Source organism: Dermacentor andersoni, chromosome 3, assembly GCF_023375885.2.
Source record: "Dermacentor andersoni chromosome 3, qqDerAnde1_hic_scaffold, whole genome shotgun sequence".
Lineage (NCBI taxonomy): Eukaryota > Metazoa > Arthropoda > Arachnida > Ixodida > Ixodidae > Dermacentor > Dermacentor andersoni.
In genome coordinates, this window is record NC_092816.1 from 171,568,157 (window position 1) to 171,592,480 (window position 24,324).

At 51.7% G+C, this 24,324-nt stretch overlaps 1 protein-coding gene across 3 annotated transcripts in view; it reads left to right on the top strand.

Moving 5' to 3' along the window:
* Positions 1–3,233: 3,233 nt before the first annotated feature.
* Positions 3,234–24,324, top strand: part of LOC129382842 (uncharacterized) — a 32,320-nt gene continuing 11,229 nt past the window's right edge. For 2 of the 3 annotated variants that reach the window (XM_055067050.2, XM_055067051.2), the window contains exons 1-2: positions 3,234–3,792; positions 13,791–13,932. In XM_055067050.2, the coding sequence (XP_054923025.2) occupies positions 3,707–3,792; positions 13,791–13,932 (228 nt within the window). In that variant the 5' untranslated portion in view covers positions 3,234–3,706. The remainder of the gene's footprint in view (positions 3,793–13,790; positions 13,933–24,324) is intronic. The other variant, XM_055067049.2, reaches the window with a different exon arrangement.

A 24,324-nucleotide genomic window follows, 5' to 3' on the forward strand; every position in this document is an offset into this window, starting at 1 on the left:
GAGGTAGTTTTGCTATTTCTTGCGTTAAGAACATTTCTAGCAAGACGTATGTTATGCTGGGTGAGAGTATTTTTGATGTGTCACAGATTATCGGAGCCGTGGCACTCTTTTACCGCGCAGCCACCCGTTTGTTTTTGCACCCATCTTTCGCGGGAAAGCATTTGCATTACTTCCAACGTGTAATTTTCCAAACTTCACTCCCAAGACGTTCGGTTTAAAGCACAGAACTCCTTATACTGGCTCACCCATACCATCCCACAGACGTTTCATGTGGCGCGGCTCGAGCAGTGTAATGCGCATTTGGGATGGTTTTGTGAAGGATGTCTACCTCACTTCCCGCCGCATGCGTCTGGTCCAGTTCGCAAGCGCCACTTTTACTTGACGCGTTGCTTGTCATTGCTAAAACATTCTTCTTGTAGTTGGCGTATTTATCAAGTGTGTGATTGAGTATTCTTTCTGTCTAATTCCCTATGCAAAGAATAAAAAAATATAACTTTTTTTTTTCGTTTGGAACCACTGCTTCCTATTGTGTGCAAATGAGAAAGAGCGGCTCAGCAACGGTAAAAGAATTTCAATAAAGATAGCCATGATCACATTATTTTTCAAATCTGCACGAGCTGATTCAACCTTGCACCTTCTTCTAGGAGCTTGGCGGCTTTGACAGTAATATGCTTGCGATCCGCGAGTTTATTAAACGTCCATTTGTACGACATGCTTAAAACTGAAATAAACCTCTTGCGCTCCACTAGATACGACGTATCGAACGTTTTTGCAGCCAAAGGTAAACCGGAATGGAAAGCATTGTTATCGAAACCAGACCCGAAACACTGCGGAAGCACGTGTCTAAAATCTCGGAAGACTAATTGAGCGGTCTGACCAGCCCCTCAGTGCGCTGGCGGCCGTGCAGTTCGTCGGCCGCAGGGCCCTACGGAAGTGTCCGCTCTTTACCAATATGTGTCTTTATAGTCTTCGACTGGCAGCCTGTCAAGGCAGAAATGTTGCGCTGCGCGTAACCTTTCTTTGACAATTCGACGACTTCTTCCCACTTATGCAAAGGCACTCGCGACATCGTTAGGCGCCGAAGCACAGATGACTACTAGGCCCGGACAGCCGTGGTCTATTTTATAGGCATATTCCCCGAAAACAAGAAACAAACAGGCGCACCATTGCTCAGCCAGCACCACCTAGATATAAGCAGAGTACTCTGATATAAGCAAATCCTGTATACCACGGCAGGCTACGTCGCGGCCGATCTCTCAGTAGTTACGCAGCCTGATGGGTCACTCTCTCAGTAGTTACGTAGCGTGATGGAGTTTTCCGGGAGGCAACGTACCTTGCACTGTTTTTTTTTTCTTTGAAAACACCACCAAATGCCGCTTATCAGGAATCGAGCTTTTCGGCTAAGCGCTGAAGCCACCGCACACGCAGTGCAAAACATCGTACACGAATTGAAATGAGTTGATTGGCCACAACAGGCAAGCGAAACGACGAGGAAGAGCGGGTCACAAGTGCATGGCAGAAGTGCTCTGGCCAACTTGCAGATCGGAATGATTTTTCTCATATACGGACTAAGTCAATATTTCACATAGGCGACGTCACATGCGCGATGCTGTTGGTCTCCCGACGAGGTATTCAGCTCGGCGCTAACTCCAACATTTCCCCATTCAAACATGTAAAATGCAGAAATGCTTTTAGTAAACAATCCTTACCCTGGTTGTAATGAAATCTGCTGAATTTAATAGAATTCAATGCTTACCAGTAAATGGATCCGTTCTCTTTTAATCCCAGCGCTTCTGGAGGGTGGACGTTCTCTACGGTTTTTGCTGGATGAATATACAGGGTGATCACGTTGAAGTTTAATGCGATTTTTAAATATAGGCTGTCGCAGATAACATAGTTACGCTCATTCAGCAGGAATATTCTGAGTGGCGGACATTGTTTTCACGAGAAATCGAAACACATATTCAACTAATTAGCAAAATACACTAATTATCTTCTGAATTAATTAATTTACGGCGCACATTGCAACTTACCCATTATAGTCGGTGAGTTTGCGAGGCCTACCCACTTGTAATGAATTTCCAGAATAACGCCAGTTTGGAGATATGCGCCATTAAACTTGCCCTAAAAATGTACTTTATTCAATTTTTTAAAACAGTTTTTGTGCATTGAAGCACGAAAATAACTGGAACTAGAACTTTGGGAAATGATATCTAAAAACTGGTATAATCCTGGAAATTCATTTCAAATGAATACTTCTTGCAAGCTCACCGGCTACAATTCGTAAACTGCATGAATTGCCGTAAACTAATTAATTAAAAGTATAGTTAATGTATTCTTGTTAATTAACTGGATGTGGGTTTCGAGTTCTCGAGCCAGTAATGCGCGCCTCTCTGAATAATTCAGCTCATGGGCAAGAATTGTGGTATCTGCCCACAGGCGATTTTTAAGAAATTCCGTAAAACTTAAAAAATGTCACCCTGTGTATGAATTCCACCCCCATGTGCTGAGCAGATACAGGCACCCTCACTTGGTGAGGTGAGGATCGGCTTCGGAATATTGGTGATGGTGAAGGAGGGTGAACGTTGTGAGGTGAGGGAGGCTGATGGTCACGATGGGAGGCTAAATCAGGAAGACGTGATACACATTGTTGTAGTGCAGAGTATTTAAAAATACTGTTTTGAAAGAAAAGGACGGTTTCATCGGAGACATCCCGTCAGTGCTGGTGACCTTGGAGTGACGGGTGATAAGTCGTTGATTGACTGAGTGGTGAGTGACTAACTATCATCAATTAATTCATTAAACTTTAAACCTTTAATTTCAGCGGGCTCATCGTAATCGGGAAATCGAAGCGAGCTCTCCGTAGAAGCCATACCAACTTCTGGATCTGGAAAACTGGGAGGACGCTTGACCTTCACCTTTTAAGATAGGAGCGCGACAGCGTTCAAAGATCCCTGTCCGCGTCTCACGCTTCCCGGCAACAACAGCTTATGTAAGGTTCCGTAATGTTTACTGGGAAACGCTGGCGGCAAATGCTGTGCACAAAGGCGAGCTTTCTGGTAGAAACGCGGCCTCTTGCGTGGGCCAATCCCGCAGGTAGGGCACAGCCGCCCCCCCCCCCCCCCCCCAAATACATCATTTTCAGCTTTCTTTTATTGTTTCACACTTTCAATAGTTAAGTCCGAGAATATTTAACATAAAAGGCATACGATGTCGGTGTTTTGTTTCTTGAAATTTGTTTGCGGGTTTTCGTTTTTAAAATCCCGAGAATAACTTTGTCAAGAATGTAAGCCAAGGTATGAGAAACCTTCGGTATTTCCGGTATTGCCGATTCCCGGTATTGAGTTTAGCCATATGCCACAAGGCAACAAGCTAAACCAAACCAAATCAACGTCCACTGCGAGAACCCGCCGATGTCGCACTAAAATAGGACAGCCTGCTTATTTTTACGCAACATGCAAGGGCTTCGAGTAAACAAAGGGCATCATTGAATTAAGTTACCGGGCGGCAGCGTATTGTGCAGATATTCGCGTGATTTTAATTACGCACTTATAGGTTCATTAAGTCACTTGTAAAAAAAAAAAATAACAGCCACGCGCTCTCTTGCAGTGAGCAAAGACGCAGAAGAAGAAGGCCGTTTGCGCGCCCAGCACGTATCACGGGCCACGGTCTGCGCCGCCCTGCATTCGAACCTCGGGAAGCACCGATGTGCGGCCTGGCTGCCCCGGGTACCGCACTGCTGGACAAAAGATCAGCGGCGCCAGAAGACTGTCTCGTGAGCCGTTGCCACAGGTAGGCTCACGCATCGCTGAGCCGTCAGCCATGCAGTGCCGCCCCTCTGCATAGCATCATCTTTGAATGAGCTCGTTAATGACCTAGTAGAAAGCGTACACAGCTAGTGATGGAGTGATGACGTGCCAAGTCAGCAGCTAGGTCAGCTTTTAAGGTTACTATTACGTAAGGTAATGTCAGCAAGCGCAGAACAATACGAGAAAAAACTGTTAGGGAGACAATGGTGCTAGAAGAGTGTCGGGACTAACAGACAAGTTCGTGGACACTGCGTCCCGCAAGACGACATGGAGCACGCGTGACAGCACTGCAAGATAAAAATTGACGCGTTTAGCTAGGTTGATTACCTTGAAATCAGTTGCAGTGCTGTCACCCGTTCTCGGTGTTGTCTTGCGGGACGTCGTCTCAAAGGAAGTCTGTTGCTGGTCGAGCATTGTTCCTGTTCTTTCGTGCGTCTCTTGGTCACGGTTTTCTTTCTGGTTGTCCTTTCTGCTTGCTGGCGTTCCCTTACGTGTACCATGTACCAGCACGCCCAACAAGCCACTCGCACGAGCTTGTAAGACGAATAACTTGTTGGAGGTACACTCTGGTGGATGGCAATTAAGCTGGTAGAATTGCCGAATTATTTTCATTTGTATCTGTAGTTAATCATTTTTATTAGGTGTAAATAAAGTGATCAGGAAAGTGAAGGCTCATTTTCGCTAGTGCGCTACTTCATTTTACACTTTGACATAGCGTATATGGAACCCCTAAATCTCTATATATGTGTATATGTTTAGGTTCACTAGATGTATTTATATTTCAACTGTATTCTTCCGTTGACTAGCATCCTACACCGCCTTCCTCTCTCAATGCTACACGCGTCAAGACCGCGCTTACTCAAATATTATTTAGATGACAACATTGCCTTGTATGTGCGAGTATTTTTTTTTTTTTTTTGAGAGTAGGTTGACAGGAGGACACGAGTAAGGTCATTGTAAATTGCTAAATATTTGGCGCTAATGTAGTTAAAAAGTTAAGCATTTCACCGCGAGTGCGTCTCACGGTCTAATTTTCGGAAATTACTCGCCGCAAGAACTGCCGTACCGGATTGTCCCTCTCCGACCGCAGTAATGCAGGCAGCCCTATTCTAGCAACGTGGTCTTTTGTAATAGTAATATGATAAGGCCATTTGTAAATATTTACTGCATAGAGCACCGGAAGCATTGTCACGAGGGGGTGTACTTTTTCACTAAAACATTTTTACAATAGCCCCCATGTGGCATGCATTCTTCTTTCTCTACAAGCGTGTGCTGAATTTCACGGGTTCCTCATTACAGCCTACAGTTGCACGTGTTTATCGTTGCATAGAGACGCGCTGTCTGATTTCTTTTATCTGGCAAATAATGCTAGATGAATCAGAAAAGTGTTTAGTTCAAGTGTTGAATCTTCGGTGTTCTAGCTTTATACTACAGCAACTCCTATGCAGGGTAAAAGATACGTGAGTCAGGCGATATCCCTTAGATTTAGGTTAACTTGTTTTGAGTTGGTGTTAGAAATGTCAGCAGCCAGTTTTAGCTGATGGCACGAATGCCTACGAAGCATGTGAGAAAGAGGAGAGAATCCACCGGCGTTTGGTATTCAAATGCTGCGGTCGTATCCTACTTGAGAGGGCACCACCGAGAGCAATTATGCCGCATTCAACTAAGCAATAATTGATTTTGAAATTACGCTCCGCCATCGCTTTGAGCGTTATCAAAATCGCTGAGCCAGTTTTCGGATGCTTCCGCATGGCACTTTTAGCCGAACAATGTTGCAGCTAGATTTTTATTTGCTAACTATTCTTCGAGTCTAAAAGAGAACGCGTTTCCGAGACTGGTACTTGGGATCGCTGGTTGATCTTCTGTTGAGCAATCCGCCTCTTTCACGTTCCTGTGCTGCCCTCTGACGCATGCCGCTGGAAACGTTTTGGAAGGGTGCTGGGGATTTCGCCGGTTGATTTGTGTACCTGCGCCCATGTTGAGTGCGCGTCGATTGTGCGTTTCGTGGATCGCGATTAATTATTAATGGTTTCTCCGGGGCAGCATGTCGTTCACCCATCGACTATAGTGGGTGAATAGGCCCGAGTGCGCTGTCGTGGTAACGGCGCGGCCGATAAAGGCGCGCCGAGTTCCGTCTGCCGACGCGGCTGCCTTAGAGTTGGTTGTCGCTGATGTCTGCGATTGCACATCGCTTTTTGTATTCCTTTTACACATTCACTAAACATTTCGCATATTCAAGAAGCGTTCGAGCGCAGCCTTTACGTGGGATTTGCCAAAGCGGTGGATTTGTTTACATCTATAGCTTCAGATCACTGTTAGCTTCGGACATTGTAGAAACGGCGCATCGCTGATGTGAAATAATCTCAAAACGCAGCAAAACATAGATATCTGCGCATATGAGCCGCGTTGTTCCTCCCTGGGACAAGTCAATATGAGCGGCTGAGTCACTTTAACAGCTGCAACTGTGATCCAGACATATATATATTGCGGGCTGTTACTACTTACTGATTCTCGCTCTTGTTTAACTTCATCATACTTACGGTTTGGGCGTGCCATAAAGAATTATTAGAGACAACTGTGCTCGGCATAAGCCCCCACTTACAGGCCGTGTAATTCTGTCACGAAAACGCGTTTGCCATCGCTGACACCGTTGGCAACTGAGCGAGTTTATGCTGCTGTACCGAATGCAGTGTCTCTTCTTTCCCGTTTGACGCACGGGTAAACAGTGCTACTGTGGAATTAAGAAATGTGTCAGCATAACAACACACACAGGCCCACCATCTACGGGATTGCGACCGGCGGCGTTCGGGACGGTGACCAAAGTACAAGATGCTGGCACAGCGCTGTGCCGCCGCTTGCCGCTTATTGTGTACGTGCCGTGCGAAGTGAGGAGTAGTTATCAAATCGCTGTAGCGCCACAACCTAACTATGAGAGCGGTTTCCTTCGTCCCCCTGACAGCTTATTTTTTCAAGTTCAGCTCCATCGGTAACGGGTGCACGAACTCGACGGGCTCAAGCCTAACCCAACTCTCGCTGAACAGGATAAACATTGACTCAAACTTCACGTGCACAGCTTGAGAGGACTGAAGCTCGTGCATTTCAACTTCGTAGGCATGGCGACGCATTTTGAGCGCGAATAATTATATTTTCAAGTGAATGAGCTGCAGCTATCACGTTGTCGGTTTGACGGCTGATCACGTAGTGTTCGGTCTAGCTATCACGGTCGGCAGACTGATTTTGTTGGTGCCGTCAACACGAAAGCCCGTCGCGCTATATGACAACGCGGACCCGTCGGTTGCGTCACTGTCGGCCTATTATGATCAAATGACCTCAGTGACAGATTGCTGAATTGTCGGCCAATCGTCGGCGTCAGCATCTTGTCAGTCTCATATCGACGCAGTGTTACCACGCCTTAAAATGGTTCATGAAGTCAGGCACGCGCTGCCGCCTCCAGCAGCAGTGGGCCGACGCTGCAAGAAGACTGCGTCAGCAGCGTGTTTTTGAAGTGTCGCTCAAGTGTAACGCAGAGGTTTATCGATAAATTTGACAGCCGTCAATGCAAGGCGGCTACTACGAAGCCCTGGCCCTTTTCTGTTTTAAAGTGGAGTTGGTCTTACGCACGTTTTCGGCACCGCACTGACGTTGAGCTACCAGTATAGTTTCAACGCGGTACACGGCACGAGTGTTCGCTGCTGTGAGCGTCCGCGCGCATTATTTTCCGGGGTAGCTTTCCCCAACATCTGTACGCGTAGCTGCGCTCGCCTCCCTTCCAAAACGTTTCGCGACTAATCCGCTAGGGCAGGGCGCATGCGCCGTCACGCCGTGAAAAAAAAAGGCGGATTGCAACCAGCCTCATACAGTAACAGCTATTAACTCGTAGGCAAATGTTCATAATGAAACGCTCGGCGTCTAACAGACGCGCGGAATCCGATTCGGCGGAAAGGTAACTACGCACCAACCAGACGTACGCGCTGGTACGCGGCCGCACGCGCTGCGCCGCGTCTGAACGCGTACGGCGCCAGGCGCGGAGGCTGCATCGCATGTTGACGCGCGGCGGCGTGGAAACCTTCCACTGCTAGGTTTCTTGCGCCCGCGCCGGAAGCTGCCGCTCGCGTCACCCGCCCGACGCGCCTCACGTGATGGCGGCGAACCAACGTGACTTCCGGAACGATTCTTCGTGGGGTGTGCAGGCAAGCCCGGGAAGCTGCCTGCGTTGTGATCGGAGCTCCGCGCGGGTTTTGGTATTTTTTGATGGCAGCCGCTGAAGTCTTCAGCCGCAAAGGGTGCATTATTAACGAAATGTTCATCGCCGACGTTCGGGACCTGACACAGCGTGCAGAACACGTTAAGGCACAAAGGCACAGAGCACGCGAGTGATGCTATGCCGACGCTGCAGCAGCTTTCACCGAGTTCACAATACTGACAGTTGAGCTGACTAACCCACTAGGAGTCCTGCAACATCATTTTTTTTAAATATAAAAACAAGTTTTAAGTTAAAACTTATCGCGTGCTAATGCCATCTTTAGCACATTGCTTAACTTGACCGTTAAGCATAGGCTGGGCTGCCTTTGAATCGCCGCGACGGAGCGCGTGGCGACGAGCGCGCGGCAATTCCTGCATCGTTTGGGTGCGCGCCCAAACCAGAGTTTGCAGAGTTTGCAAATCTTCCTGGCTATCTGCTAACAGTAAAATATTGTCCGCATGCATTAATCCCAGTAGTCGTTGCTCAACAACCTTTTCCCCTAATCTGTACGACAGATTATACCCTAGATTGCTTCGTTGTAACCTTCTTTCCATGCTTATCATACAAAGCATGAACAGCAGCGGTGATAACGGACAACCTTGCCTTAATCCTTTGTGTACCTCGACAGTTGTCGTGCTCTTAATTCCTTCCCATGTATTTCAACATTATTTTCTCGATATATTTCCTGTAGAAAATCAATTACCTCATGACCGATACCTTCATCCTTTAATGTGGTCCACAGGAGTTCCCTGTTCATGTTGTCGTATGCACCACTTATGTCCAGGAAGGCTAAATACTGAGGTCTATTTTCCGCCTTAGCTATTTCTATGCACTGGGTAAGCACGAACAGGCTATCATCTAAGCGCCTACCACTTCTCAACCCGTTCTGAAGTTCTCTGAGTATTGTATTACTTTCTACCCATGATTGCATTTTTAATTTCACCGCCTGCATCGCCAGCCCATATATAATTGATGTTATCGTAATTGGTCGGAAGGATATGTTCTTATCACCTTTCCCTTTATAAATCAAATTCATATAACTCTGTTTCCAGCTGTGCGGAATTTGCTTATTTGTTATGACTGCCTCCAGTGATTTTATCAGCGTTTCCTTGCTTCTAGGGCTAAGTTCATTAACTTGAATGGAATTTCGTCTATCCCCGCGGAGGTGCATTTTGGAACTTTTTCTTCCGCCTTTTTCCAGTTAAGATTGGTCAGTTCTAAGCTGTTTTCTATTATGCTATCCTGTATTTCTCCCTCATTTGGAGCGATTACCCTATCGTCTTTCCTAAATGACTCAGCTATAACTGAACCAATGTAGTTCACAGCGTCATCTCCCTCTAAACAATTTCCTTCAGCATCGTGAATCTGTTCCTGCTTTCAGTGATTCGCTTTACCCAGCCAGCTTATATGGTTCAAGAATTTTCTTGGCCCCCCTTTAGTTGCATCGCGAACTTCAGCCAGCCAGCGATCAGATGACTGCTTTATTTTAGCTTGGACGAGAACCTGCACTTGTTGTTTTTGTCGATAATATTCCCATTTTTGGTCTATTTACTTTTCAGATAACTGCGTCCTCTTTGCTTCTCTGTGTTCCATGATGCCCACCGTCGTTGTTCGATGGCCTCCCTAATTTCCTTATTCCACCAACTTCGTGGCTTCTTCTTTCCTCTCCAGCGGTTTATTCCTTTTACTTCTTTTATTTTTGTACTAATGAGTAGTTCTAACTGATTATAATCCCGCCTTTCCATGGGATGTTTCTCTACTGCTTCCTCTATGCCGGCCGCTGTTTGTGCTATTTGTCCGACATTTAATTTTGCGTACTCTTTTTGACTTCCCTGCATTTCTCTTTTGAGCAGGGCTTCCAATTGTAGACTAATACGCTTATGATCACTTCCGTGGCTGTACTTCCCCTCTTCGTCTATTTCCATTATTGCGAGCTTGCTATACAATCTCTGCGACATTAAGCAATAGTCAATGGTCGTTTGTCTGTTAGGGGACTCCCACATGATTTGTCCCTCACGCTTAGTTTCTCTATTTACTACAAATAGGTTGTGTCGCTCACAGAATTCTAGCATCAACTTCCCATTACAGTCTGCGTATCAATCCAGATCATCGATGTGGCCATTCATGTCACCCAGCAGACAAATATCGGCACCTTCTCCAAACTGCTTTATATCGTCATCGAGACACTTCACTAGATCCTTGTTCTCTTGCCTGCATTTGTCCGCTTTCCCTAAATAAACTACTCCTAGCCATGTAATTTTACCGGCAATTGTACCTAATACCCAGACATGTTCTTTGCAAGTTAACTTTATTCTTTGCCAATTTGTTCCTTGATGTATCAGCATACCTACTCCTCCTCTCATCCTCTCCGTTGTTGTTCTATTGCTCCCTTCCCAGACGTAGCCTTCAATAAACGGTGGGTCTTCTAGATCCCTGAGATTGTTTCCTCATAGCGGGTATACACCTACTTCTTCGTCCTTTACCTGCTGCTCTATTTCTAACCATTTCGCTCTCTTTCTAACGCCTTGCATGTTTATGTACCTGATCCTGGTGTTAAATTTCTTTGTAGTTACTTCCTTGACCTCCTAGTGTCCATTTTATTGGCGTCAGCCTCTATTGTTACTTTCTACACTGTTTCTACCTACCCCTACGCCCTGAGGCGCAGTGGACACCCTAAAAAAGCTACTGCCCGACCTGCCAGGCGCCAGCCGATCTCGGCTCCTAGCCTTCCATAAAAGTGTATGCCATCTTGTCTAAAGCCTCCGACGACCGCTTGCTCTGGCTCCCTGCCTCCCACTTCGCCTGTAGGGTCTACCCTACTTTCTGTGCTTTTGCCACCGGCTTGGTGCCCCGACCCATCATTCTCCGCTGCCCGCGTCTCAAGCGCATCGAGCCGCCTATCCAGTTCTGCTCTCCTTTCTCTCTCTTCTCCAAGCTCGGCCACGGTCCTTAATAATTGCGCGGCCTGGACCGCTTCCAGCTTCACCAACTCGGCGACTTTCGCCTGCAGTGCTACCCGCTTCTCCGACTCCTCCTTCAGGTCTGCTTTCAGGCCTTCGAACTTGGCTGCCCAATTTCCTTCCAGTTTTTGGACTGCTTCACTGCCCCCTTCGCACAGCCTGCACGTAAAGCTGGACCCCTTCGCGTCTGCTAAGCTCTGGAAACTGGTCTCGTCGAGGGAGCACTAGCGCAGGCACTCGTCGCACTGCACTTGCTCCGCGTCCCCCGCGGCCTTCCCTTTCTTTGGTTTCATCGCTAGGCCTACACCCTTAGGCTCAATGAGCAAGTCCGCCAAATCACTTCGAAGAGCTAGCTGAGATAGTTAAATAAGTCTATCAAATAGGCCTAGCACCTAGGCCTAACGAGGCAAACCGCCAGACCTAGACAAAGCCGGTACGTTGATCACGCTTACCACGAATTCAACATTTGCGCTCCTGCTCCATGCAAAAGAAACCACTTCAAAAACATCAGCAAACAAAAAGAAAAAACAGTACTTAGCTACGAACGAAGTCGCTGAAGCCTCGACACAGGAGCGTCCGCGGCATCCACCCAGCACACTTTTACTACTCTTCTCCGGTAGCGAATTGTGACCACCTGGGGTTCTTTACTGGGCACCAATATCTTAGTACACGGTTGTTTTTGCATTTCGACCCCATCTAGACGAGGTAGCAGTGGCAGAGATCTGATACCGGGATACCCCAATAAGAAACGTGCTCTGTGACAATGCCCAGACGCTCACCACATAAAGACACAATATATAAACGAGACACCCGCAACGATGCAGCCAAATTCATGAGGAGTGGATCGCTTCCAGACAAATTTCGTGCCACAGCTGTGAAAATCCTTGGTGGATTTCATCTTGGCAATTCTGAAGAATAAGAACCGAATGCTGAAGACCAAAATATTTGGCACCAATACTAAACGTGTATTTTCTCTCTCTTCACGGGTTCCGAACTGGCCGACGGGAAAGTGACATAGCGGAGAGTGGGTGTAGGCCAGTTGGTGATTCATGACTTGGGAAGCTACAGGAGGGAACGCACGAGACGATAAAAGGGACAACACGAAGTGGCGCTAGAAAATACTACTTGGCTCTCGCGTATGAGTACGCCATAGTTGTAAGAGGGGCGCCAGCACAATGCATACGGAAAACATAGTTCCGCAAGGAACCCCCTTCCGCAAGTATGCACGGCAAACCCATTCTTGGATAGTAACTGGGCTTAATTGGTCATATGTTTTTTGCTGAGCGTTCACGGTTTGTGCCGCTCATTTGGTGTACGTGACACTCTCTCTCACTATTTCTCTCACACACACAGCCGCTCAGCGCTAGCGCTGGCGAACGTGCGCACAGTGCTCACACCAGCAAAGCAACGCTGGCAACGCTCCACTACGATGCGGATTGAGTGGAAGCGTAAAGCTGCCTCAAATAACAAGCGGAGACATGCTTGCGCGACCTGAGGGACGCGGTGCTTCACTGCGCAACACCCGCACCGACCGGTACTACCACTGCTACTACGTGCGGGCATACGATGACACAAGCAGGCACGGTCTGCATAGCAGAAACTCCCGGTACGTCTTTCTGTTGCTCAACACGTGCTGCATAAAAGGATTTCTTTTTTTCGTGCGTGAAAGGAACCCGCAAACACACGCAAAGTTTCTCCAGCGTCCAGTTACGCGGCAATTTTTCGTGTATTCGCGGCCTTCTTTTACTCTCCGAAAAACACTTATGTAGCGCGCATTGAGCAACAGAAGGCAACGCAAAGGAGTTTTTCATGTTGCTCTAAAATTTTTTCGTGGACACTATTAATCTAAATGTATTAATTAAAAAGTTGATTCATTAAGGAAGACTATGTGATGAGGGCGAACGCAAAAAATAATCGGAGTACGCCATAGTTGTAAGAGGGGCGCCAGCACAATGCATACGGAAAACATAGTTCCGCAAGGAACCCCCTTCCGCAAGTATGCACGGCAAACCCATTCTTGGATAGTAACTGGGCTTAATTGGTCATATGTTTTTTGCTGAGCGTTCACGGTTTGTGCCGCTCATTTGGTGTACGTGTGCTTGCCGCCAAGGGGCGGCAAGCAACATTTCATTGGTTCGGTTCAGCTACGTGGGATTTGCTTATTTTTAACGTTTTACTGAAGTTACATGAGACACCCTGTATACACGCACAGTCCAACTGACGAAGGTCTGCTACGGACCAGCTTCCGTTCCCCTTCGCCCTCCTGGAAAAGGCAGATGTGTGTCGAGGGAGCTCCTGAACAGCACTTTGCAACTTTATGAACGTGGTTTAAATCATGCATCCGGGACCTCAAAGAGGTGCGACGTAACGCTAACGCATTTATCTCGCTTTTACCGTTTAATTCCTACTGAAGGTTTTTTTGTCGTTTCACGGTCAAAAGGCGAGATCGACGTTCAGCTAGAGCACCTATCCAGCGCACCTCAGCGAAAGTGACTTAGCTTTACTACTATACGACAATAGTCGTTTCGCGGATGATATCGTTAGCGTTGACTTTGCAGGTTTCTGTTTTTCATGTTATTATTTTTGCTGTGGCATTCTTGCACGATAGGGAGACGCTTGCATTTACAAAATGCGCGGCTTTCATCATTCGAAAGCCGTGGCCTTGTGCTACGACGTTACGGTTACGTAGCATATCAGTACCTACAGTAATATTCTCGCTCAGCTGCAAGCGACAATTTACCGCTCTCGTCCATGTCGCCTGGCTCTTCACTTGCGCAGGGGAGCCCTGACTGGGAAGGAAAGATTGCAAGATTCTCACCATGGCCGACTCGCCAGCGACCGCGGCGCCCGCCGCACCGACGGTCAGGTTCCCCATGTTGTCGACTTCCTCCAACGAAACCGTCAGCCGCAGCGCATACATGTGAGTGCCCTCCAGAGCCTTGCCGCTTCGGCTTCCGTTTGTCTTTGGTCGTGTATGCCCGCGCACTGTGAACACCTGTCACACGCGGCGTTAACTCGAGAAGGGTGAACTGGCTGAGATAAGTAAAGTATCCGTGTCGTTTTGTGCGCGAGAACTTAGCGCATGAGCTTGCGAACTGCGGCCTTTAAAACAAAACTCGAAGGTTCAACTTTATCTTTTCGCCTTCCCTTTTCAAGTTTAGTGGGTGCTCGTGCTGTTCCTCCTTTATTATAATTTTTTTCGCGTATGTTTCGTACTTCGAAAGAGCGTGACGTAGATTTAGTGTAATGCGAAACGCGGCTACCCGGACGTTGTAAACCGGAAAGTGAAGAAACACGAAACTAGGCTAGAACATCACCGTACGTGGACGGTGATGTCAAAACTATAAGTACCACTGCATCGGCGAAAGTTTCAAATTTGTTATGAAAGATATTTTGTTGGAACGCCCCCGCTTGGCTGTACCACTTTATTTCAGGCCTAATACGTAGGCATGGGAGATTTTATTACGGTAGGAATAATACCTATGCTCGAGGCAGATTTGCGCCGTCGCCGTAGGTTCCCCCGTCGTGCTGTCGCGATATCGACGCATATGCGCGTGACCCACACGTGGGGGCTTCGAAGGATCTCCATAGCTTCAGTACCTGCCGCGGCAAAAACGAGCAACCCAAGTGGAAGTACCCTCATGCTCCACTCAGTGGATTCTGCTGCGAAGCCAGCGGGCGGGGTGATATTCTGTAAGCATCCAGCTAGTGGACTGTTCATGTCGGCCACCGCCGATTGGTTGGAGCTGTACGAGCATGTAGGAGACAGTCTGTGCACGCTTGGCTCCTTCTCGCTCGTGCAGCTCCAGCCAATCAGCGTTTCAGTAGCATTCGAAATGAACAGTCCGCGAGGTCGACCCTTGGAGAATATCTCTCCGAGCCCACAGGCCAGCGTTATGCCTCTCACTGCTGTCATGAGTGTTGTGCGCAGAAGTTCTGCATTGCTGCTCAGATCTGTGCATAACACACCGTGGTGAATACACTGCTCCGAGCGGAACGCACAGCACGGAGTCGCGTCTGAGCTGCGTTCGGAGAAGGTCACGTTGCTCCTCGCTCTGACGACTTCGCCTCGATTGCCACCACGTGTTTCGGCGTCGCACATGTTTGCGCCCGCTTAGGAGCACGTTGCCGCGCTTTTCGCTGCTTTCGGCTTTCTTCCCGCACGCGAGAAGAGGCCTCGGCAGCACAATATGGAGTTTCGGCCACCCGGCGAGCCGCCGCCACGCGTCCGCCATCGACGCCATGCCAGCTTGAGCCGGTTGACACTCGGCCCCGCGACCCTCGATGAGCTCCGGGCAAGGGAGGACCTCGAGCGTCGCGCCACTCGCATGCTGGGCGAGTGGCTACGTGTACGGGCCCCCTCGTTGAAGATCCCTGCAGTTCCCCCCGTGCCTACGACCGCACCGGCAGCCCCAGCGGCAACTTCGGCGCCATCCGAGAACGGCCCTTGCGTGCAGGAAACCCACGCTGAGGCGCCGCTTCCCCTCTCGGAAGACGAAGAAATGGACTTGACCAGTTCTCGGAAACGCGCCCGCGAGAGCGAGGATGACGAACCTGCCGGGCCACGCAAGCAGCCGCCGAGCGTTCCCCCCTGCACCGTCTCCGAGCTCCAACTTCCATCCGACCCTGCCACCCGTGTAACAGCCGTCGTCTCTAATGCACCACTCCCCGTCGTTGCACCCCAACTGTCACAGACGCCAGCTGCCGCAGACGAAAACGCCGCCGCAGTGCTCTCTGAGCGTTCAGCCCCTACTAAGCCCGGCCGAAAAAGGAAGCGACGCTTCCGCCAGTTTGCCGAGCTCATCACGGATGCGTCGCAAAACGCACATGCCTCCCCTGACAATGCCGCCGACACTGTGCTCTTCCGTCCCATCGGCCGCAAAAACAACTTTTTGAAGCTGTCTAGTGACCTTATCGCCGCCCAACTTTGCCGCATTGATGGCGTCAAACGCGTGCGAGTCAACTTTCGCCGTAACGTGGTTGCGGCAGACTCTGTGCCCGGTGCGGACCTGTCCCGCTTGCTGGATGTACGGGCCATCGCGGACATACCAGTGAAGGCGAAAGCTCTTGGCAAGCACTCTTGCGTCGGCGTCCTTTTCGGCGTTGACAGCTCCTTTGACAACGACACACTGAGGGACAACATAGAGGCTCTCGTTCCCGTTCTCTCCTGTTCCCGCAACGGCGCAAACGTGAGCGTCACCTTTGCCGGCAACGTCGTCCCCACGGACGTACTTCTCTTCAAGCAACGACGGCTCGTTCGACCTCGTCTGCCACGCCCACTCCAGTGCGACCGCTGCGGTGTGTACGGCCATGCCGGCGCCACTTGCTCCTACGACGCCCGTTGCCTCCGCTGCGGAGGTGGTCAAGCGACTGCGCCGCGCAGCACCCCGCGTGCGTAAACTGCAAAGGCCGCCATGCAGCAACCGAGCCGCGCTGCCCACACTGGCTGCTCGAAAGGAAAGCAGCCATCCTGCTAGCCTCCTCCGAGCAGCCCATGACTCGGAAGAAGGCGCTCGAGCTGGCCAAAGCTCGCGTCGCGCAACCTGAGCATCGTCAGCATCAGCAGAACGTGCCCCGCCCTTCAGCGACGGTACAAGCTGGCGTGTCGTTCAGCGATGCTTTACGTGGCCGCAGCGTCAATCCCGCCGCGCCGGAAACCACGCCGCCTCCCGCAGTTGCCCCTGTTGGCGACCCGAGGGACGCCCTGATCGCGGCGCTCGCCGCAGCTCTGTGGGCGCTCATGGAGACCGCCCCGCACATGGACGACACGGTGCGACAGATGTGCACCGCGGCCCTGGCCGCACAGCAGTCCCTGCCTCGTCATGGCTAGCCGAGCAGCGAAACGTCGGCCGCGCATACTGCAGTGGAATGTCCGCTCGATGCGCCGTCGGCACCCGGAGCTTTGCCAGCTTCTTCTCCTGCACGAGTACGATGTGCTCGCGTTGCAGGAGACACACGTACGCGACGGGGAGTGCAACCTTCCGGGCTTCGTCGCCTACCACAGTGCCGTCACGTGCGAACTTCAGTCTTGTGCCGACGTTCCGTGCCGCGATCCACTCCACCCACCCGGCCGCTCTCGAGCGTCTGTTTATGTGCGTGCGCGCCTTGGTCAAGCCGCCGTCTCTGTGTCCGACATCGTTCCCACCTCCGTGGAGTGCGTGGCTGTGACTGTGCGCGTTGGGGGGGTCGACACTTGTGTCGCCAGCGTGTACGTCCAGCCCGTGCAGCGATGGGATACCTCTTTCGTGGAGAGCCTCGCCGCGCGCATCGACGGTGACTGTGTTGTGTGCGGCGACTTTAACTCTCACCACACGGCATGGGGCAGCAGCTGCTGTGAGCCTAACGGCAGGAACCTGCTGAACTCTATCAACTCCTCTGGTCTGCTGATCATCAACTCCGGCAGTCCCACTTTCGTGCGTCGGAATGTGCGCGGGAGTGTGATAGACTTATCGCCGGTGAGCGAACGGTGCCATTACGAGTGGGTACGCAGCCCTGACACGCAAGGATCGGATCATTATCCGATCTCGCTTGACCCTCTCGGCCTCTGCCGCGACCGGATCCGCACCTACCGCATCACGGACTGGTCTCTCTTCAGGACGCTGTGTGCCACGCCTCCTCCTGTCAACACTGACTTCCTTTCGCACATCTCAAGCTGCGTTGCCGCCGCGACCAAGTCATGTACGGTGCCCGCTGGAACGCCGGCGCCCGACATGAAACTTTTGAACTTACGCGCGGTACGTCGACGCGCCGAACGCCGCGCCATCAAAAGCGACAAGGTGGAGCACTGGACTCTTTACAACCGCCTTGACGCCGCGTGCCGTCGTCATGCCAGGCAGCGCCGCAATCAGAGCTGGCAAAGTCTCTGCCTCTCATTGGAGGACACTCGCGATAAAGCCCGCCCCTGGCGCATCCTCGCCGCCCTGCTCAGTCCCAAGATCTCCCGCCGCCCTGCACTCTCCATCGCAGTGGCTCAGGGCTTGAGTGCCGAGCAGTTGGCCGAACTGTTCGCGGATACGTTCGCCCCGCCGTCTGTGTGCCCTGTCGCAGCCGCCGTCGAACTTCCGCCGCACAACATGGTTGAACGCCTCGCTCCTATGCGCTACTTCCCAACGAGCGCAATTATGGAGCATGTAGAAGTGTTGTGTTCTGCTGAGTTCACGATCAGCGAGTTGCGCATCGTCTTGAACAAGCACAAACACCGCTCCGCTCCCGGTTCCGACGGCGTTACTCATCAAGTGCTCAGGAACATCGACGCAGCTCAACTTCCCTCACTTCTCGAGGTTTTCAACTCCGTCTGGCGCAGCGGCATCATCCCCGCCAACTGGAAAGAGGCGATCGTCGTTCCCATTCTCAAGCGCGGCAAACCAGCCTCGAACATCAGCTCCTATCGCCCAGTATCGCTGACCTCGGTACCCGGCAAAACGATGGAGTCGATGGCTTTGAACCGACTCGAATGGATCGCCTCCGCCCTCGACGCTCTTGCCCCGGAACAGAGTGGCTTCCGCCGACTCCGCTCGACAGCTGATTCCATCGCGGACGTTGTCGCCACTCTCGAGCACGCTGCAAGCCGCCACGAAGCCGCATACCTGGTGCTGCTCGATGTCGAACGCGCGTTTGACGGCCTCCCGCACGGCACCATCATCCAAGCGCTTCGCGAGCTGCGCATCACCGGCCGCCTACTGGACTATGTGTCGGCCTTTCTTAGCGACCGAACACTCAGAGTGCGTGTTGGCGACGCGCTTAGCACCCCCCGCAGCGTGACCGCTGGTGTTCCTCAGGGCAGTGTTCTTAGCCCCTTTCTATTCAACTTGGCGCTTGCAAGGCTCCCCGATTTCATCCCGAAGCTGACAGCCTTCGAAGTCCGCGTGGCGATTTACGCCGACGACATCGCTCTTTTCGCTTCCGGGCCCACGGACTATGGCTACCAAGTGCGGCAATCACTGCAGTCTGCTATCAACGCCGTGGACGAATACCTCACCAGCGTGGGGCTTCAGCTCTCGGCGTCTAAAACCGAGGCGCTAATGATCCACCCCCGTGCTAGCCGTGCTCGCTCCGAAGTGCCCACGCTCTCGCTGCGCGGAAGCCCCCTCCCGTGGCAGAGAAAAGTTCGCTACCTGGGCCTTCACATCGACTGCCGCCTGAACTTTAATGCGGCAACCACACAGCTCTGCAGGGACGCCAGGAAAGTTGCAGGCGCCGCACGCTCCCTGCTCGCCCGTGGCCGCGGCTGCACACCGCATCTTGCGCTCCGAGTTTATAACTCGATCGCTACTTCGCGAGCGCTCTACGCACTCCCGCTCACCAACGCCAGTGCAGCCAACTGGAGGGCCGTTGACGTCGAACACCGCACTGCAGTTCGCCAGATGTACGCGCTTCCCCGCTTCTCGCAAGTGGGGGCAACTCTCGCCGAAGCGGGAAACTGGCCGCCCTCACTTCGTGCGAGGAAACAGGCGCTTCACCACATCGAGCGCCTGCAACGGTCGCCACAGGGCCAGTCTCTCGTGTGCCGCCTCCACACCCTCGAGGGCTCGGGCATGGGTCAGCATGCCACCGACTTCAGCGCCCGCATCGCGTCTCTGCCGCAACTGCTCCCCTTGCCGCCATCGCCGCACGCCTCCCCGCTCCTTGACGTTAACACCAGCGTCCCGGGCGTCACGAGCAAGCGCCGAACAGCACTGTGTGCCATGCAACAGGAGACGGCTGCATTGCTTCACGAACACCTACGTGATCGCCTCCTGGTCTTCACTGACGGCTCTGTCTCCAGTGATGGTTCCGCTGCTGCCGCGTGCACGGCACCGGACATCCCTGCGTCGCGTCAGTGCCGCCTCCGTTTCCCTGCCTCATCAACAGTCGCCGAACTCGCGGCTATTGACCTCGCGGCTGACCTTCTTTAGGAGTGCGGTGCTTCGTCTGCTGCGATCCTCACGGACTCGCGCGCGGCTCTGTACATGCTGCGGAAAGGCTATGCCGGTCTCCCACTTGTGCAGCGCGTGGGATCGAAACTGCGCCATGTCGTTAATCAGGGCTGCGACTTGGTTTTGCAGTGGGTCCCCGCGCACATTGGCCTGCCCGGAAATGAAGCAGCTGACGCCCTCGCGAAGGAAGCTCTCGCAGCTCGCTTCCCCCTCGCCACCTCTGTCTCCCGCTTCGACGTGGCCAGGACGACTATCACGCGCACCCTCCGCGCGCATCACCCTGACCCACGTGTTGCGGCGGGGACACCCCCTCGCCTCCTCCCCCGCGCCGGCCTCTCCCGCTGGGACCGCTCCTTTCTTCTCCGTCTCCGCGTCGGCTGCTACAACACCGCCGCCCGAGCGCACAGACTGCGCGGAACTGGCAGCCCCGCATGTGCGGAATGCGGCGAGGATGAGACTCTCGCACATCTCCTGCTGCGATGCCCATCGTTCGACGCTGAGCGCACCGCGCTCTGTACATCCTATCGTCGTGTGGGTCTACCCTGCAACACGGAGACAGAACTACTATTTCCCGCAGCCCACGCCTCCATCGCCAAGAGAGCGTTTGCTGCCCTTCTCGACTTTTTTGTCGAAACTCAACTGAGAGCGCGGCTATAAGCCCCGCATTGCTTCTTCTTTTTCAACCCTCTTGCCTTTTTTTTTTCTTTTTTTTTCTCCGCTCTTTCATTCTCTCTTAATCTTTTCCTTCCCACTTCCCCTACCCTGTGCAGTGCTGTTGAGGTGTCCTCCTTTGAGAGACAGTTACGGCACTGCACTTCTCTCTTCCCTTCACCCTTATAATCACTACACACACACGCACAGCACGCTTTTAGCTGCAAACGCTCAAGGTTTCCTTTCGCTCTGATGTCTTGCCCCTTGGAGGTGCGACGCCGGCAACGCTGGTGGTACCACCGCTCATGTTGCCAGCCTCGCGAAAAGCCTAATTGCAGCCAGAACCCTTTTACTGCTGCGTCGCAGTCACCTTGCGTTCTGTGTCGCGTAAGCGCGTCGTCGCCGCGCATTCGTAGAGCCCCGACCGTGGAGCGTCAACGAAACGCTGAGCCTTCGTTTCAGTGCTCCTTAATTCGCGCGAAACTTCCCGGTCTTTATTTATTTATCGCATCATCTGTAGTCTCCTGGCTTTTGGTCGTGACCGCTTGAGAAAATGGAGTGTACTAGCATAGCGTTACTGCTACTGATACCGGCTGCCACGAATGCGCACGTGGTGAGTTTAGCGTGCTCTCTGGGTATTTGGCATCAGAGTTACGCATAGAATTACCGTCCTGCTCTCTACTCCTGCGCATGCGAAGAATTAACTGGACTTCGCTACGTTTCTCGAACTTGTAGCCCGACAAACGCTTCGGCAAACGCTTTCGGCTACGGTCCGACAAGTGATTGTTACTTGTGTATAATAATCTGGGAAAAGTATAAACATCTTTCTTTCTTTGTTTCTTACCGGGCGGCTCCCGCTATTTAGCGGGGCTGCTCGCATGACAGTCTCCAGGCATTCCGATCTAATTTTAATTCGCCCATGTACTTTGATCTTCACCGCCGCAGCAAGAAATGAATGGTAGAATCAGCCATACTTTATCCTGATCTCGCGCTGAGGAAAGGCACAAGTGCTGCTTTGTCGTTATTGTTGAGATCATACCGCTATTTCTTTTGACGCTTCTTGACCTAAAGGGACAGAATTGAGGTAAAGAAAATGTCGATTTTCACAAAGTAGGTGGCGCTAAAGCAGCCTGCCAGCTTGAAGTCCTGAGATAAATAGTTGAAATGTAGTGTCATTTTCGAGCAATAGCTTTTATTTTGCTAATTTCTCGACTTTGTCGTTTGCTATTATGTTGCCATTTCCCACCGACTTGGTATGCCAGATCTCACTAGTTGCTCTAGAAATAAATTGAGTAAATAATAATAATAAAAAGAGAATCCAGATCCAACGTACATCTTGGAATCGATATGAAGCGAAGTTTTCGTCAATTGTATAATGTATAGGAATTCTATAATTATATAATGAATTCTGTAATATATAATCAAACTACGTAAAGGAAATAGGCGTACGTACATGTGCTCTCGCGCAGCCCCCCTTGCCACGCAATGGGACACACGGGGCGATCATCTCACAGAGCTGGTTTGCGTTGGCACGTTGGAAGTGGGGATGCTGTGTTTAGGAGGTTGCTCTTACCTAGTGGTTAGAGCATCGGGCTCCTGCGCTGGGGGAACGGGGGGGGGGGCGAAGTTCCATCCCACCGTCGGGTATGTTATTCAGATTTTTTATAATGTGTAAGTTATAGGGCAAAACAGCAGCAGCATAGAGCAGCCATGGTCAGGAAAGTCCTGGACGATTAGCAAAGCCAGATGCGCTCTGGAATGTCCGATGGTCGGTTTGGAACCGTCGCCCCCAGCACAGAAACACCGCAGATCTCCCTGTGTGTGTTTGTCGTCTACACTGTGCGGCGTCGCTGCAGTCGCCGTCTGTACTGGGGGCAGGTTGACAAAAAATTGGAGGGCGCTTAAGCTTAGCCTTCAAGAGTGGAACGCGAGAGCGTTTCCGTCGACCCGCCAAGGGGTGTAAGACAATGCGCTACGGCGTAGCGATCGCTTACGAGGCGCCCCGCGTCGGACTTTGCACCCACCGATCAGGCGGTGAGCGCCGAGCAACGCTGCGTTCGGCGCGGCAACGAAACGTGCGCCTGAGCAAGCGGAACGAACCAAAGAACTCGGTGTCTCAGAGGGAGAAACGATCTACGCGAGCCAAACGTCGTGATCGGCACGGACAGCCGGGCCGCGACGCTCTTTGAAGGCGGACGCGATGATGGGGCTGACGCCTCGATGGGATCGTCCTCTATCTTGCTTGGGACCACCACGCAGACGCATGACTCCTCGCGAGAAGCACGGACACATCGCAGGGGACGCTTTCCCACCAGACACGCTACAGCGCAGCGATCACGTGAGAGGCGTCCCGCATCGGACGCTGTACCTAGGAATCGCGCTGTGAGTGGAAAGAGGAGCCGCGTCGCCTAAACACGAGGGTTCGAGTGACGCACGCTGGAAGTTGGAAGGCGAGAGAGCGAGAAAACTTATTAAACGCAAGGGTATTGGGGCATCCTTGCACCGGTACCCGCACTGCCCCAATGCTCTCAAACGAGACGAGGCGGAGAGGCTGGCGAGTGGCGCGCAACCAGTCGGGGCAGCGCCGCAAATTGCGAGGAGGGGGTCTTCTGTGTTTGCCGTAGGATGGCTCTGCGTGTGCGCCAAGCGCAGAAGAAATGTAGCGGAAACGAACTTCGCTACTCGTTGAACTGGGACTTCTGTAATTTGTGCTCATAATTACCGATATACACCGTAGTATAACTTTCTAGTGCACGTTTCTAAGGCAACACCGCATTCACTAAAGGCGCTCTGTCCCGCTTTGAACCCTCGACCTGATGGCTGGGTGGTAGCATCTTCATCTCACATTCCGGAGACCCTGGTTCGATTCCTACCCAGCCCATCTTGCAAGTTGTTTTTATTTATGAATTGCCTTCCGGGATTTTTCACTCACGGCCAACGCTGCCGATGACACCGGCTTTTCTGCGACACGAGCTCCTTAGCGCTGTCGCGTCAATACGCGGCCAGGCTAGGGGAGGAGGACACGCGCTTCTCCTCTGGGCAGGGTAGGGTCACGCGGGCTCTGCGACTTAACCTCTAAAATTGGGTGCGGCGGAAAACGGTGCGCATCGAGCCAATGTCCTTCCTTCTCGCCCTCGCCTGCCTCCCTTCGCACCCGCACGATGCCACGTGTCACCACTTCGGACTGTTCTTTGAGAGCCGTGGAGTAACCGCACGAATGTCGCTGACCGATCAAGCTCTGTAGCGCGAGCTACAAATCCGCTCAAGCCCACATGCTCTCTTGCTTGACGCGCGATAGACGAGTTCCAATAGTTGCTACAGCATTCCCAAACACTTCACAATGCGTCGTGGGTTTAGGGAATCGTTTGTCGCGATAAGCTAAAGTATTGCTTTCTTCGGCCTTGAGGATAGGTGATCAGCGGTTACCGAAATTTGTGACGAGAGCCGTGGCTGTTTTCGCAGCGTAGCTTTTAGTGCTGAAGGAAAATTTCGGTCATTGTGCCTGATGTGAAATAGGTGACAGACCTTCATTACCATAAGTATGTCAGAAATGCTTCGTTACTTAGGAGTAGATGTCAAAGGCACGCAGGCAGTGTTAATGAGAAGCATAGTAACATATCTTGTTGCAGCGCAAGAATGATTACGACGAAGGCGAGAAACACAGGACCAGCGCTGAATTTCAGCTGATTTTATTGGAAAACAACGTATATAGAAATAATTGGGAAACAACGTATATATATCGACGA